We start from the raw sequence: 17,866 nt of genomic DNA, 5'->3' as shown, positions 1-17,866 counted from the left end.
AACCTATTAGAGATAGGATTTCCTATGCAAATTTTATTGTGGGATTTTCTTTCCCATCCTTTAAGAGTCTATTTATGTCTTCTCTCTCTCTTCAACAAAGAGATGGAAAATATAAAAGACAACTAAACAGAGTTGAGGAATACAATAATTGAGCAGCAATATTCAGTTTATTTACAAGTTTCGAACAATTCTTTTTTTGGCAGCCACCTAAGACAATAATCACCCAATACTCACTTACCAAGCATATACTTGTGCTGGATCAGAGACTGTACTGTTTTAATCCCCATGAAAACACTATGCTTTCCACTGATTAAGAATCAGGGAACAGAGACTTGGAGAGTTTCAGTAACTTGCAGAAAGGAGATTGGCAAAACTCCCACTCAAATCTAACGCCCCTACTCTCATGTTACACCATAAAGAAACATAGCAGAATGACTCAGCAGTGGTAAGAGAGGATCTGTTTGTAAACCAGCCATTGCCGCCCTCATGCCCTTGATTCTGAGTGGGCAAGGGTTGTCTAAAGTCACCTTTAAGGCCTCCTGAGGTTGAAGTCACAGTTGACTCGGTGTTGAAGAGGCTGTGAATCCAGCTGCCTGGGATCAGATTTTGGTTCTATCACTTGCTAGCTCTGTGGCTGTGAATAAATTTCTTAATCCCACTGAATCTGTGAAATAAGATTATCCACAGCCTGGTATGACTTTGTGGACTTTGTGGACTTGCCAAGGTAACACAAGTGCAAAGCAGCGGGGAATACTCCAGGCCCACATCACTTCAGCTCCAGATGGCTTGCTAGAGCATCCCCAGTGTAGACTGCTCCCCCCCCCCCACCTGCCCAGCCAGCTTATGCTGTTTCACCCACCAGAGTGCCCCTTGTCCAGGGCTCCTTGTCCCTCTCAGCTCCATTTGCCCTGCCAGAGCAACCTCTAGGCTGAATACCCCCACACCCTGGCTTGCATCCACTTTAGCTAACCTGCCAAAGCACCATCAGTGCAGAGCACCCAAAGACCACCACAGCCCATGCCAACACTTCAGTCTCAGTGATTTCACCAGGATGCCTTCTGTGCAGAGAGCCTCAGGACCCACCAGCTTGTACCCACTTCTATTTCAGCTGAATTGCTAAGGTACTTTCTTTGTGGAGAACTCCGGGACCTCCCTAGCCTGTGTCCACTTCACCTGTCCTGCCAGGGTGTTCTCTGTGTAGATAGTCCTAAGACCTCCTCAGTTTGTGCCCACTTCATCTCCAGCCATCCTTCCAGTGCATTCCCAGCATGGAGTGCCCTAGGACTCTCACTGACACCAGCTACAGTTTCAACCAGCCAGCCAAAATCACCAGATACAGTGTCTACACAGGAAAAGACCACACACAAGATAATTCTTTCAAGTTTGAAAGGACTAGCTCTTCAGCCTAATTCATAGACAAGCAAAATGGGGAGATATAGGAGTATGCTCCAAATGAAAGAGAAAAAGAACTAAATGAAACAGAAATAAGCAGTTTAGAGTAATGATCATAAAGATGTTCACCAGACTGGAGAGAAGGGTGGAAGAACTCAGAACTTCAACAAAGTGATAGAAAATATAAAAGACCACTAAACAGAATTGAGGAATACAATAATTGAAATGAAAAATATACCAGGGGGAATCAACAGATTAATGGATATAGAAGAATCAATCAGCAATCTAGATAGGGTAATGGAAAGCACCCAAGCTGAAGAGCAAAAAGAAAAAGGAATTTTAAAAAGTGAGGGTAGGTAAAAATATTTCTTCAACATCAGGCAAACAAGCATTCACATTATAGGAGTCCCAGAAGGGGAGAGAGAGGAAGGAGCAGCACACTTATTTGAAGAAATAAGAGCTAAACAATTCTCTACCCCAGGGAAGGAAACACATCTTTGACTCAGGAGGCTCAGAGAGCCCCAAAGAAGGTGAACCCAAGAAGTTCTTCATCAAGACACATCACAATTAAGATGTCAAAGATTAACGAAAGATAAAGAGAGGATTTTAAAAGCAGCAAGAGAGAAGCAATAAGTACCATACAAGGGAAATCTCATAACACTATCAGCTGATTTTTTAGCAGGAACTTTGCAGACTGGAAAGGGGTTCCATGATCAATTCAAAGTGCTGAAAGAAAAAAACCTACAACCAAGAATACTCTACCTAGCAAGATGATCATTAAGAATTAAAAGACAGATAAAGAGTTCCCAGACAAACCAAACTTAGAGGAGCTCATCACCACTAAGTTGGCACTACAAGAAAAGTTAAAGGGACTTCCTGAAGTGGAAATGAAAAGGTCATACTCAGAAGTAAGAAAATCATGAATAACAGGATGTAAAATATGACAATATATAAATTAGGGGAGGGGAGCAAAAAAAAATCTTTCAGAATATGTTCAACCTTAAGTGACCATCAAATTAATATAGACTGCTATATACTTAGGATGTTATATATGAACCTCACAGTGACCACAAACCAAACACGTATAATAGGTACACAAAAAATAAACAGAAAGCCAAGCATAACACTAAAGAAAGTCCACAGTCATAAGAGAGCAAGAAGACAGGAACAGAGAAAATCTACAACGACAACCAGAAAACAAACAAAATGGCAATTACTTTAAAAGCAAGTGGTCTAAATGTTCCAACTGAGGACACAGGGTGATTCAGTGGATTAAAAAAAACCAACACCCTTCTTGCATGCTGTCTACAGAAGGCTCACTTCAGAATCAAAGACACATACAGATTGAAAGTGAAAGGATGAAAAAAGATATTCTATGCAAATAGAAGCAGGAAAAAAGCTGGGATAACAATACTTAGATCAAACAAAGTAGACTTTAACATAGAGACCTTAACAAGTGACAAAGGGGCAATGAATAATGATAAAAGGATTAATCCAACAAGAGGATAGAACAATTGTACATATTCATGCATCCAACATAGGAATACCTGCTAAATACATAAAGCAAATATAAGATATAAAGGGAGAAGTGGATAGTAATACTAATAGTAGGGACTGTAACACTCACTTATATCAATGGATAGATCATCCATGCAGAAAATCAATAAGGAAGCCGTACCTTTGAATGACACATTGGACTCAATACACTTAACAGACACATACAGAATATTTCATCCTAAAACAGTACACATTCTTTTCAAATGCACATAGAACATTCTCCAGGTTAGATCACAAGTCTCAGTAATTGAAGAGGATAGAAATTATACACACATCTTTTCCAACCACAACAGTATGAAACTAGAAATCAACCAGAAGAAAAAACTCTTAAAAACAAACGCATGGAGACTAAACAACATGCTACCAAACAATCAGTGGTCAATAAATAAATCAGGGGGAAATAAAAAAAATACATGGAGATGGGGGTACCTGGGTGGCTCAGTCAGGTAAGCATCCAACTGTTGGTTTTGGCCTCAGGTTTTGATCTCAGGGTGGTGAGATCAAGCCCTACGTCGGGCTCTGGGCTCATTGGGAGTCCCTCTGCTCCTCCCTGCCACTCATTCTCTTGCTCTCTCTCTCAAAAATAAATAAATCTTTTTAAAAATAAATACACGGAGACAAGTGAAAATGGAAACACAATGGTCCAGAATTTGGGGGACGCAGTGAAAGCAGCTGAGGGAAGTTAATAGCAATCCAAGCCTACCTCAAAAACCTAAAATCTCAAACAGTCTAACCTTACACCTAAAAGAATGAGAAGAACAAAGCCCAAGGTGAGTAGAGAAAGGAAATGATGAAAAGCAGAGCAGAAATAAATGAAATAAAGACTAAACAACAATTAAAATTCATAAACCTTTAGCCAAACACATCAAAAAGGGGACCCAAATAAAATCAGAAATGAAAGAGAAGTAATTGACAACACCATAGAAATACAAAGGATTATAAGAGAGTACTATGAAAAGTTATATGCCAACAAATTGGATAACTTAGAAGAAATGGATAAATTCCTAGAAACATACAGTCTTCTAAAAGTGAATCAGGAAGAAATAGAAAACCTTAACAGAATAGTTACTGGTAATAAGATAGAATTGGTAATTTAAAAATTCCCAACAAATAAAGTCCAGGATGATTCCTAAGTAAATTCTACCAAACAATTAAAGAGTTAATACCTATTCCCCACTAACTGTTCCAAAAAATAGAAAAGAACACCTCCCAGTTTGTTTGATAAGGCTAGCATTACTCCCATACCAAAACAATGCAAAGACAGTATTAAAAAAGAAAACTTAAGGCCATATCCCTGATGAACATAGATGCAAAGTCCTCAGTAAAAATCAGCAAACCATATTCAACAATAGATTAAAAGGATCATTCTGCATGATCAAATGGGGTTTGCTCTGGGGATGCAGGGATGACAATAATATTTGCAAATCAATGAAACTGATACATCACATTAATGAAAAAGCCATGATCATCTCAATAGATACAGAAAAAGCATTTGACAAAATTCAACATCCATTCATGGGCAAAAACTCAATGAAGTGGGTTTAAAGGGTACATGCTTCAACATAATAAAGGCCATATGTGACAAACCCAGAGATGACATCATACTCACTGCTGAAAACCTGAGAGCTTTTCCTCCAATATAAAGAACAAGGATATTCCACTCCTGTCACTTTTATTCAGCACCATACTGGGAGTTTTAACCACAGCTGTCAGATAAGAGAGGAGGCATTTGAATGGGTCAGGAGGAAATAAAATGGTCAGTTTGCAGATGACCTGATACTAGACATAGAAAACTCTCCCAAAAGACTACTGGAACTGAGAAATGAATTTAGTAAAGTTGCAGGATACAAAATTTATATACAGAAATTTGTCACTTTTCTATACACTAATAACAAAAAAGAGAAGAATTAAACAATTCCATTTTTAATTGCACACAAAAGATTAGACTACCTAGGAATAAATGTAACCAAGGAGATGAAAGACCTATACCTTGAAAACCATTGATAAAACCTTGAAAACATTGATTAAAGACATTGAAAGTGACACAAATGAATGGACAGACATACCATGCTCACAGATTAGAAGAATGGATATTATTAAAATGCCCATACTACCCAAAGCATTGTATAGATTCAGTGCAATCCCTATTGAAAACAGCCCGGAACTAAAACTAACAATCCTAAAATTTCTATAGAATCATAAAACACCTGAATACCCAAAGTAATTTTGAGAAAGAACAAAGCTGGAGGTATCACAATATCAAATTTCATGATAGACTACAAGGCTATAGTAATCAAAACAGTATGATACTGGCACGAAAATAGGCAGAGAGAGGCCAGAAGTAAACCCACCACTCATACAGTCAATCTACAACAAAGGAAACAAAAATATACAAGGGGGAAAAGACAGTATATTGAATAGATGATGCTGAGGAAACTATGTGCAGAAGAGTGAGCCTGGACCACTTTCTCAGACCACACATAAAAATAAACTGAAAATGGATTAAAGACCAAAATGTGAGACCTGAAGTCACAAAAATCCTAGAAGTAAATTAGCAGTAATCCTTGGTGCACTGGCCTTAGCAGCTCTTTGGTCTAGATGGGTCTCCTCAGGTAAGGGAAACAAAAGCAAACAATTTTTGTTTTGACTACATCAAAATGAAAAGTTTTTGCACGGTGAAGGAAACCAACAAAATGAAAAGACATTTTGTACTGAATGAGAGAAGATACTTGCACATGATAGATCCACTAAGGGGTAATATCAAAATACATAAATAACTTACATCATGAAACATCAAAGAAATAATCCAATTTAAAAGTGGGCAAAGGACCTGAATAGACCTTGTTTCCAAAGACCTACACATGACCTAAGTATATTAAAAGGTGCTCAACATCACTACTCACCAGGGAAATGCAAGTCAAAGGCACAATGAAGTATCACCTTACACCTGTTAGAATGGCTAGAGTCAAAAAGACAACTGTTGGTGAGGATTTAGAGAAAAAAGAGTGTGCACTTTTGGTGGGAATGTAAATTGCTGCAGCTGTTTGAAAGATAGTATGGAGTTTCCTTGAAAAATTAAAAATAGAAATACCGTATCATCCAATAATTCCACTTCTGCATATTTAACCCCCCCACACACAAAATGATTAACACTAATTTGAAAAAATTTATTACTCCTATGTTCATTGAAGCGTTATTTACAATAGCCAAGATAAAGCAGCAACCCAAGTGTCCAACAGTAGATGAACAGATAAAGAAGTGGTACACACACACTGGAATATTTTTAATTCTATTTACATGCAATTAATATTTAGTGTATTATTGGTTTCAGAGATAGAGTTCAGTGATTCATCAGTTGCATGTAACACCCAGTACTCATTACATCACATGCCCTCCTTAATGCCCATCACCCAATTACTCTAACCCCCCAACACACACACTGGTGTATTCCTCAGCCATAAAAAGGATGAGATCTTGACATCGCAACAATACTGCAAGAATATGGGTGGGCCTAGAGGGTATCATGCTAAGTGAAATAAGTCAGACAGAAAAAGGCAAATACCATGGGATTTCACTTCTGCATAGAATCTAAAAACCAGAACAAATGAGTAAACAAAGAGCAGAAACAGACCCATCAATACAGAGGACAAACAAATAGTTGCCAGAGGGAAGGCGGGGAGGAAGAAATGGACAAAATGGGGGAAGTTATGGAATGAGTAAATCCTCGGGATAAAAGGTACAGCATAGGGAATACAGTCAATGATATTGTTATAGTGTTGGATGGCAGCTGCACTTGTGGTAAGCATTACGTATAGACCAGTCAGATCCCTATGTTATATTCCTAAAACTAACATAACATTATATATCAACTACAATTAAAAAGATTTTCAGATTAATTTGTCTTTCCTTCTGGGAAGAGAAACATTTCCCATATGGTCTTATGTAGTACTGGTATTTTAATCATGTCTCTGTCTTGGTGCATCGTTAGTGCCCAGTGTCCCCTTGCTCTGCTTCTCTAAAACTTGACTTCACCCTCCACCGCCTGCCCTACCATCTTCCTCTTTGCTTCTAAACTTTGCAGCCCCACAGGTTTCTCAGTCTCTCTGTTCTTTTTTGAGAACTACTGCTTTAGACACTACTCTCAAGTATGAGATTATCTGGGAGCATAAGAGGACGAAAGAGCAAAGAGAATGGAGGAGAACAGATGCCCTGGGCAGCAGTGCCCAAGACTGGTGCTGAAATTCTCTTAGTGGAGATTCTCCCTCTCTTGAATGTTCTCATAGCTCCTATCATAATCTTGGTTTTAGAAAACCCTGCATAGTTGCTATGCTTAAGTAACACTGGTAGAGACCAGCATGGTATCATTGTCAGACAGAGTAGTTTCTAATTAAATAGATTTGGGTCACTCAATAATTACTTCCTGAGTTCCTACTATGTGCCAGGCGCCATACCAAATGCAAAGGATACACTGGAGACAGGTAGTCAAGTCATTGCTCCAATGAACATTATATCATAGTGACAGGAGGCAGTCGGTCAACATGTACATCAATAAATATTTTCGGCAGTAGAAAGTACAATGAAGTCAATAAAATGCAATAATGAGGACAGGAACTAGGAAGGGGTAGTTACTTTAGAATACTCAGAAAGTGTCTCTCTAAGGGGACATTTGATCTGAGACCCGAATGGTAAGGAGCCAGCTATGTACAAATCTCTGGGAAGAAATTACTGACAGACAAGTGTGAAGACCTTGAAGTAGGAAAAAGTGGCATTTGGGGGTGCTTAGCAAAGAACAGTGTGACCAGATCTTAGATACAGGAGATAGTGATAGGAAGGGGGCAGCTGAGGCCACATTTGTAGGTCCACATTGGCGAGGGACAGTGGTGTGCTGGTTAGTATTTAACAACCAGCTCTGAGTGTAGTTTTGTATGAATGTTGGTTGACGTTTTTCCTTTACATTAACAAGATGCAAGTGACATCATGAAGACTCCTTGTCAGAACTTGACTCATTTTTTAAATATTAGGGACTTTGCTGAAATGATTATTTTTTTCATATTAGATAACTATTTGCTCAATTTTGGTGCTATTTACCATATAACAACTATAGGTACAACATGCTTTTAAATTTAATCTTCATTATTAATATTTTGGCCATCATTTTCATAGATGTAGACTACCAGGAAAGAAAATAAAAAGTAACTCAAGTCCGCTTTGTAGCTGTTCTGATTTCTGTGGCAAAAGTAGTCACACGTTTCCCAACAGGAAGCCACTGAATGTGAATAGGGAAGGGATACACAAAAACACACCATTATATGGTAATGTGTCCAAAAAGAATTTTTTTCAATAAATACTTATTAACTATACACTATGGGCCAAACACTGTTCCATATACTGGGACCAAAACAATGAATAGAACAAAATTTTGCGATGGTAATAAGTGCTATGAAGAAAAAATAGAACAAGTTAGATTTAGAACCAGACCTTCCAATCACGGTTTCACAATGTGTTAAAACATGGTGTTTAAAAATAATAAAGCATATTTAATAGCTCTTTTAAACAAGATGTATAATTTTTAAACAAGTTTTACGATTAATAAAATTTATTTTTAAAATATTTTCAACTTTTTTCTCTTTTTAATTTTAGTTTTGTGTTTTGTAATACACATATTTGTATAAGAATTGATAGAGAAAATATAGGCCCATGAAGGGTGATTACATTTTTTTATAGCATGCAAAATAAAAAATGTTTGAAGAGCATTGCTCTAGAGATTAGAAAAATAACAAATGAACCTCAGAGATGCCCCTAGGAACATTTCTGGATTTTTAGTAGAATGTCTCCCACCCCCGCCAAGATAGTAAGGAAGAATGTTCTGTGTTGTATTAGGTCCACTGGGAGCTAACGTGACCATTTCCATCACTACAGTAGATTATGAAATACCAAATTAGACACCCTGAGTATGTTCCCCCCACTTAAGACCTCACATTAACACCACAGGAGAGCCAAAACATGTAGACTAGCTGGGAGAACCTTAAGAAATATTTCAAATGATCTGTTTCCCAACAAGGCAGACTCTACAGCACAATCAATGGTAACATGAAAGATTTAAGAGGGCAGCCTGAAGACTTGTTTCACCATAGGAAACATTTAATCCTGAATTGAGAGAGCCATTATGGAAGGGAAGATGGAGTCTGTGAGGCCCCAGGCACGGACTGAGACGGCCCCGGGGGGTTGCCAGGCTTAGATCTCCAAAACAGGATACCAGCAGCAGCAGGAGGCCATTCTGTTGGAAGGAATGGAGAATGAAAGCCTACTGGCAGATCCAGAACCATTAGAACACAGGCAACACTTCCTTCCAGGATATCTTCCCTAACATCCTTCTCTCTCTGCTGGGTTAAGTCCCAGCTACCCATTTTTGGTAGGTAACCTATTAATAATCCTGAGGTCTTTGCTGCACTGTATCAGAATTTTTTTTTTTTTTTTTTTTGTATTTGCATCCCACATTAGAATAAGAGTTTCATTTGTTTCTGTGATGTCTGACACATTCTAGACATTTTATAGAAGGCCTAAGTGACCATCCTCTTGTCTTTTTTCTAGATTGATCACATAATTGCTCTCAGATCCATAAGAACAATTAATCCAGTGAATTAATCTACATCATGATGTTTTTGTTTCACCCAAAAAGCAATTTAAGCATTTTAAAATATCTGATCCCAAAAAGTTTTGGTTGTCAGAGCAGGGTCCTCATGAGGTCATTAGTGCCCTTATAAGAAGAGATAGGAGAGAGTTTATTATCTCACATAGTGAGGTGGTCACGGTCTACTAGCCAGGATGAGAGCTCTCACCAGAACTCAACTATGCAGTCATCCTGATCTCAGAATTCTAGGCTCCAGGACTGTGAGGAAATAATCTGTAGTTCAAACCACCCAGCTGGGATACGGTGTTATGGGAGCCCTTGTTAGTTAAGACAGCCATCAACTGGATCATTTTCTCTGACATGATTCTCATGAGAAGTAAATCTGGAAGGGCTCTGTCTGCAGTGGGGACTAAGGGAATCTGGGTCTTGTTGAGTACATCTACATTTATTAAATAGGCATGTTATAATTTGGCTTGAAATAAGGAACTACAAGTCACAGATCGGTGGGGGGCATTATCTCGTCTAGGTTCTTCTGTCACCTTAGATTTATTTTATTTCAGCTTTTGTGGAATTCTAGGACAGTGCTTGACTGAATACATACATTCTTGGAGGATTTCTCTTAAATAACGGAGCTCAAGTATGTCACTAATAATAATCTAAGAAGAATGATACTTTGTGTCCAATCTTTTAACCCTTTTGCAAAGATACAAAAGGGAAAGTAAGATGTCCTCCATGAACTGCATTGTACCGTTACAGTATTTTGTAAATACTGAATCATAAGCAAAAACACATGTGTCTAGTCATAGGTTAAAAAAAACCAAGCAAGATTTTTGAAGGATGTAGTAATCACACTTTAGTCTTCCTGCATGGTTTCTAAATGGAATTTTTATATTTTAAGTTAGAAATCTACAGAAGAGGCAAAGATTTTTTTTCCTTTTTAAATATTGGTAACCTTACTGGAAAAATATATTTCAAGTGGTAAATTAAAGCTAATTCATAGATGGATTTCATGATGAGCTAAAGGAACTGTCACATTTTTAAGTCTCTCCAGTGTTTTAAGTTCTCATATTAGGCTTTGCCTCACAATAAGCCATGCTGCTGGTCAGACTTCAGGACAGAGTAGAAGGGATCTGGACTCTGAATTTGATAGGATGTTTTTTGTTTTGTTTTGTTTTAAGATGTTATTTGAGAGAGAGTGAACATGAATGGGGGGGGGGGGTGCAGAGGAAGAAGCCAGGGTGGAGAGGAGTGGCAGGGAAGGATCAAGACCTGATGACCTGAGCCAAAGGGAGATGCTTAACCAACTAAGCCACCCAGGCTCCCCTCAATAGGGTTTTAACATCATGTCTGCTGCTTAACAATTGTGCAACGGGAAGCAAATTCCTCTCAATATATGGAAAATGGATGTTATGGACTGAATCATGTTTCCCCAAAATTCACATGTTGAAACCCTAACTCCCAGTGTGATGCCCTTTAGAGACGGGGCCTTTAAAGAGATAATTAAGGTCAAATGAGGTCATAGAATGGAGCCCTAATCCAGTGTGACTGGTTTTCTCATAAGGAGGGAAAGAGGGGGGCATGGGGGCTCAGTCGCTTAAGCCTTTGACTCTTGGTTTCAGCTCAGGTCATCATCTTGGGGTCCTAGGACTGAGCCTGGTGTTGGGCTCTGCACTCATGGGGAGTTTGCTTGGGGTCCTCCCTCTCCCCTGCCTCTTCCCCTTGCTTGTTCTTGTTCTCGCTCACTCTCTCTCTCTCTCAAATAAATACATCTTAAAGGAAGAAGAAGACAATGAGACACTAGGGATGCACACACACAAAGAAGAGGTCATATGGGGACAGTGAGAAGTCAGCCATCTACAAGCCAAAGAGGGAGGCCTCAGAGACACCAAAACTGCCAACACTTTTGCCTCCAGAAATAAGTAAAAAATAAATTTCTCTTGTTTAAGCCCAGTCTGTGTATTTTGTTATCACAACCCTAGCAGACTGATACAATGGGTATAATAATACCCCCTTGTGGGAGTTAGGATTACATGTGGCTGATGCAGTGCTTGGCTCCCAGTAGGCACTCAATAAATGGAAGCCATTTTTTTTTTTTTTTGTGGCTCAGAAAGAAAAGAAGGAAAACAAAATAAAATTTGCTTTCTGGGTAAGAAAATCAGTGATTATTTAAAACCCATATGCCGGGGCGCCTGGGTGGCTCAGTGGTTTGGGCTGCTGCCTTTGGCTCGGGTCATGATCTCAGGGTCCTGGGATCGAGCCCCGCATCGGGCTCCCTGCTCCGCAGGAAGCCTGCTTCCCTCTCTCTCTCTCTCTGCCTGACTCTCTGCCTACTTGTGACCTCCGTCTTTCAAATAAATAAATAAAATCTTTAAAAAAAAAAATAAAAAAAAATAATAAATAAAACCCATATGCCAAGCACTTTGAGTAAATACCTAATTTAATCTGAATAACAATCCTGAGTAAACTGTCCTTATTTTGTACCTGAAGAAACAGAAGCCCCCCCCCAAAAAAAAGAAAGAAAGAAGCTTATGTAATTTGTCTAAAGTTGCATAGAAAGTGGCAGAATCAGGAACATGGCTTTAAAATCTGTATTCTTTCCACTATGCTATACCACCTACTAACAGCTTCCTAGGAGCCAAAAGGTTACTAATGAAAGACCCATTCTGGATGATTTCTGCAGCAGACACCCAGCAAGGGGGCTGGCTTCTGTGGAAGGAACGTATTCTGCCCACACACGGATGTTCACTCCCACATCAAGCTGGGCCACACAGATGCCTGCAGTCAGTCAAATATCTTTCCAAAAAAGAATTTTTAATCTTCCCAGGCACTTGCACCAAATATTCCCTTTATACCCCAGAGCTCTGTGCCAAAGGCATGTGGCTAGTGTTTCTGAAGGAATGGAAAGGGCATGTGTTGACCATCAGGGTGGCCTTTCCTTGCAGTGCTGGGTTAGAAGACAACAGCCTGTAGACCTACAGGTAGACAGACAGCTGGGGCAGGATGAGGTAACTGCAAAATTGAACCCTGATTGGCCACATGGATGGGTTCCCACACTTGAGATCACCTGTGTTCTACTTTAGCCAAGGAGAGTATCGAATGAAACAATTGTATTTTACATAGAGTTGCTCCTACATGGTCTTTCCAGTAATAATTAGCTAATAGGATTATGTTTTAAGACGACTCCCTTTTAATGAGGAAAGCTCATAGTTAGTAAAGGCGTTTTCTTGTTTACTATGTCATGGCAGTTACATTTAAAATTTTCAGTTATTTTTAAGACTTTTTTTTTTTTTTTAAGAGTAGTTTAAGGTCTACAATGAAATTGAGAGGGAGGGACAGAGATTTCCCATTTACCTCTGCCCTACGAATGCAGAGCCTCCCCCATTACCAACATCTCCCACCAAAATAGTACATTTGTTACCAAGGATGAACCCACATTGACACATCATCATCATCACCCAAAGCCCAAAATTTGTCTTAAGGTTCATTCTTGGTGTTGTACATTCTGTGGGTTTAGACAAATGTATAATACACGTATCTACCTTATAACATACAAAGTATCCCTGCACTAAAATCCACTGTGCTCTGCCTACTCCTTTCCCCACTGCCACCACCCCTGGCAACCACTCATCTCTTATCTCCATAGGTTTGTTTTACTTACACTTAATTTTAAAAGAAACTAGAAAGCAGCTCTTTTTTAGGCAAATCAAAACCGAACTTACAAAGTATGGAAAAGCCATTTCTCAAGATCGGCCACGTATCACTCAAGTGGGGTTTCATCATACTGTTCTGATTGTGTATGTTTGAAATTTCCCACAATAAAAAGTTTTGTTTTGTTTTGTTTTTTTAAAAAGCAGGATTGACATTAAAAGCATTATTTCTCTCCTAATTCTAATATGAATGTTAGAGATTCAAATTTTGAAAAAGTTTCTAAGATAGGGATAAAATTAGTCATGTGTATCTACTTGTGAAATCAAGGGCTGATGAAAGATGGAGGACTACTGCCAAATATCTTGGGTGTCTCCCAGACATCTTAATAAGATTATCAGTAATAGAGCAGTACACCCAGAATCTCTTTGGCTCCCTGTGCAAGTGTGGAAGATGCTGTCAGTGCACTATGACCTATTCTCTTAGCACCTACCCCTTGAAGGTTATATAACCTTGTTTCCAATGTCCAACCTCCATGCTGCTGCTAGAACTTCTCTCTTCTTCAGAGACTGCCTACATTAGCTAGGGGCAGACCTCAAGTCCTTGAGAATCAATGCTCCCTGTGAGCACCCCTCAACCACTGCCTGAAGGGGGCTGGTAGATGAGTATCCTAATTCCCTTTTTCTTCAGATTACTTAGTTCTGAAGCTCTTGGTCTACAATTTTCCCCAGAATGCACCCTACCCAGATAGAACCCTGATTTTCCAAAGGGGCAACTTCCTGGACAACATATCCTTTATCAGCTTCCTTCCCTTGCCTGTCTCACCCCACTTCCCTCCTAGTATTGCTGGGATGCTCTCTCAAGTGTGTTTGTGGATCTGAATCTCTGTCTCAGTTCTGCTTCTGTGAGAATTCAAGCAAGATACCAAATTGAGAGACCTAGCCCTCCACCTGAAGAAATATTTCGTGCGGGATTTTGAGAAGATAACCTATAAACGAAGGCTGTGTTTGGGTTAACATAAATTTTTCCCTCTTTCCAAAAATCACAGAGTAAGTTATACATGAATCTACCCTGCGGAGCTGATGTAAACAGTTTGGTAAGGATTGGGGCCATGACCCCAATATTTAGGTAAAAATCTAAAGAATTCTTTTTTTAACGATGATTTATTTATTTCAAGGAGAGAGCATGTGAGCAGAGGGAGGGACCTAGGGAGAGAATTTTTAAGCAGACTCCTGGTGGAGTGTGGTGCTTGAAACAGGGCTTGATCTCACTACCCTGAGATCTTGACTGGAGCTGAAATCAAGAGTTGAATGCTTAACGTAAGATTGAGCCACCCACGTGCCCCTAGGAATTCTTGAGATAAGCGGTATTTTATGGGATTTTAAAAAAGCCTAAAATGATTATCAAATCGATCGCAATGGGTGGAATTACATAATCCCAACTAAAAATCTGCCAATTGAATAAATGTTCACAGGAAGAACTGTGGGACAGACTAATTTGGAAATTTGGTCAGCAACCCTGTTATTAGAGAAGAATCAAAGTAAAATGCTAGGTTCTGTATGATGAGATTCCATATGAATGTGAAAATTTTTTAATCTACATTTTTAGTTGAAAAGAATATTTTTAGTCAGTATCATTTGTAAGTTTGCAAGCAAGTGCCATCAGAAATGCCAAACTCAGTGTATAAGCTTTTTGACTTATGACTATCTAGTTTTAATAGGAATGAAAACCTTGTATTTACCATTTATCCCACTTTTAATTCCCTTAAGGTATCTTGGATGTTGTAAAGAAAGGAACCTGGTAGGACTCCCGGTTTTCTCATTTAACTACCTGGGTTGATTATGGTGCCAATAAACATATACATATGGCTTGGGATTGGAAGAGATAATGACATAATTTAAGGCATCTGTGGACCATGGAGCGGGAGATGTCTGTTAAGTGATGAGTGCAATGTCCTATGCATGGTTAGAAGAAGAGATAACCTATCTGTTCTCTGCTTTATTCTCAAGCCACTTCCCCATCACAGACTATGGCTTCAGCCACATGTGACCCTCTCTTGGCTCTGGGTTTACACTGGCTGTCCCCTCTGACTCAAATATTTTTTGTAACCCCCCCCCCCATCACCCAGACAACTCCTGTTTGAACACCTTCCAAGACAAAGCACTCACAGCTCCACCCTTGCAGCTATGACTTTGGCATTAACCCTCGGTTTCCTGAGACAGTGGTGCTGATAATAAGAACACTTCACAGGACTATTAAGATCAATTAATTATACATTTAAAGCCCTTAAAACAACATAGCACACAAAGTGTTCTCCAAGTCTTTGCTATAACTACTACCAGTTTCTGTCTTGTAATATAGCCCATACCACCTTCTGTTCCATTTTTTTTTTTAAAGATTTGTTGTAATAACAGTCATAACATAATGAATGTTCTGATCTTTTCTAAATCTTATCATAAACCACTGTTTTCCATAATTTTTACCAAGCTTTTCCCCCCTTCTCTTTGACCCTATTAAACCCTTAACGTCAGCTTTTGTGTGTGTGTGGATTGCCGTAATCTGTATACTTCCAACGTTTTATGCCTGTGTTGTATCTCACTGTTTTAAGAATTTCCTGACATTTGAGCATATGGATTATTTCCAGTCTTTCATTATTTTGATTGGGCCTGTGTGACAAGCTTTTCCTATGAGTTAATTGCTTGGAGTTTTCTGAAAAGTAAAGTTTATATCAATTTTTATTTTTATACCAATTTTTATTTTTATACCTATAAATTTCTCCAAATGTTCTCTAAATACTCTTATAAATCGCTTATAACCATAGATATCTATTGCCCATTATAAGTGCTAACATGAGAAATTCAAGAATCTTTATGAATTTTAGATTTGCATTATACCAAAAAGTTACAAAGCTAAAAATAGTATCTTTGTGGCTTAAAGCAAGGATACTTAAATTTTAAATTTTTCTAACAAATATAAATTACTGTAATTAAAAAAAACTGGCTTGGAAATGTATTAAGCCCTAGGCCTATTGAAACCTAAATTAATCTTTTAACTTTTTATTGTAGCATGTATAATTTAGTTTATGAGGAAAAATAATCCATTAAGAATAAGGTTGTTAAATAAAATTGATGACTTCTTTTCAATGCAATACCTTCCCCCTTTCATATTTTAGCATGCTTAAAGAATGCTTTATAGCACAATTATAACTATTATAAATGTCAAAGAAATTTAAGAGTTGATTCACAATTACTCAAATTTTCTTTTTTCAAACTCTTGAATTAGATCATAGAAAATTCTGTACTATCCATTGCACTGGTTACTTGAGAAGCTGGCCTCCAAATATTGTTGGAGTGGAAGAAGAAAGGGACAAGAAGAAAGACGGTAGTAATTTTACCTGCCTTGTTGCCATTGGGAGATTACATCCATATATTGTCCCACAGAACAGTGGAGAGATTAAAGTGAAACCAACTGAATTTATAACCCGGTTTGCAATGAATGGAAAATTTGTCTATGTGGACCAAAGGTGAACATTTATATACCATAATGATTAGAGTTCAATGAGATACTTAAGGCTATTAAAGATGTGCCTAGTAGCACTGCTGGATAAAACTTGGAATAATTTTTGGCCTGGGGTGCAGAAACAGAGCATGGTCTGTTTTATTGAATAGGAGAAGAGCATACTCTGGACTGGGTGGGTGTCCATTCTGTGTTGTACCTCTAGTCTGGGTCGAGGGCAGCCAAAGGGATCCCAGTGATGCTTATCAGTTACTCATCCCCCTGTCCACATTCCTACTATGCCAACCATATATGGACCTACAGTATTCTGGAAGGGATTGCATTCACTGATCTGAAGTTTATTTTCAATTTTAAAACCAGGGCGACAGCAATTTTAGGATATCTGCCTCAGGAGCTTTTGGGAACTTCTTGCTATGAATATTTTCATCAAGATGACCATAGTAATTTGACTGACAAGCACAAGGCAGGTATGCATCTAATGGGCTAATTTGGGGGGTACTTTTTAATTATAGCTTCAACTCATTTCTCATTTCTGTGATATCTGAAACTTGAATTAATCCTCAGGGGATTGATTTATATCATGGTAACCCATTATGCTGATTATTATCTTTTCTTGTTAAGTTCTACAGAGTAAAGAGAAAATATTTACAGATTTATACAAGTTCAGAAAGAAAGATGGCTCTTTTGTAACTTTAAAAAGCCAGTGGTTTAGTTTCACAAATCCTTGGACCAAAGAACTGGAATACATTGTGTCTGTCAACACTTTAGTTTTGTAAGTAATTTTTTTTATGTTGTTAAGACCTTTGTGTTAACTTCAAATGAGTGTCTTTTCTCATCTTGCTAAACCATTAAAGTTGTATGATCATCTGGCTTTATAACGAGTATATATTTTTTTGTAATTCATTCACTGTTCACTGGTGTTACTTAGAATTAAGCTGAAAGTTTTCCCTTTTGTAATAACTGTCTTTTTGCTTGGTATAAAAGGTGACAGTAAATGCATTCACTCAAGCTCTTTCTTCTTGTCCTTCATGCCCTTGTCTTGTCCTGTCACAAAATGATGTAGCTGTAACTTAAAACTGTCAATCATTGTAAGAAACCATTGTTAGAAATTTTGTCCCACATGTT

The 17,866-nt window shown here is 38.3% G+C and overlaps 1 protein-coding gene across 3 annotated transcripts in view; it reads left to right on the top strand.

Annotated features, from left to right (window-relative positions):
- Window positions 1–17,866, top strand: part of BMAL2 (basic helix-loop-helix ARNT like 2) — a 107,277-nt gene that overhangs the window by 67,538 nt on the left and 21,873 nt on the right. For all 3 annotated transcript variants that reach the window (XM_082738514.1, XM_082738515.1, XM_082738516.1), the window contains 3 exons: window positions 16,508–16,748; window positions 17,102–17,208; window positions 17,363–17,513. In XM_082738514.1, the coding sequence (XP_082594640.1) occupies window positions 16,508–16,748; window positions 17,102–17,208; window positions 17,363–17,513 (499 nt within the window). The remainder of the gene's footprint in view (window positions 1–16,507; window positions 16,749–17,101; window positions 17,209–17,362; window positions 17,514–17,866) is intronic.

The sequence above is a fragment of the Mustela nivalis genome (genome assembly GCF_964662115.1).
Source record: "Mustela nivalis genome assembly, chromosome: 7".
NCBI classification, from domain to species: Eukaryota; Metazoa; Chordata; class Mammalia; order Carnivora; family Mustelidae; genus Mustela; species Mustela nivalis.
This window is presented reverse-complemented; position numbering and strand designations above follow the sequence as displayed.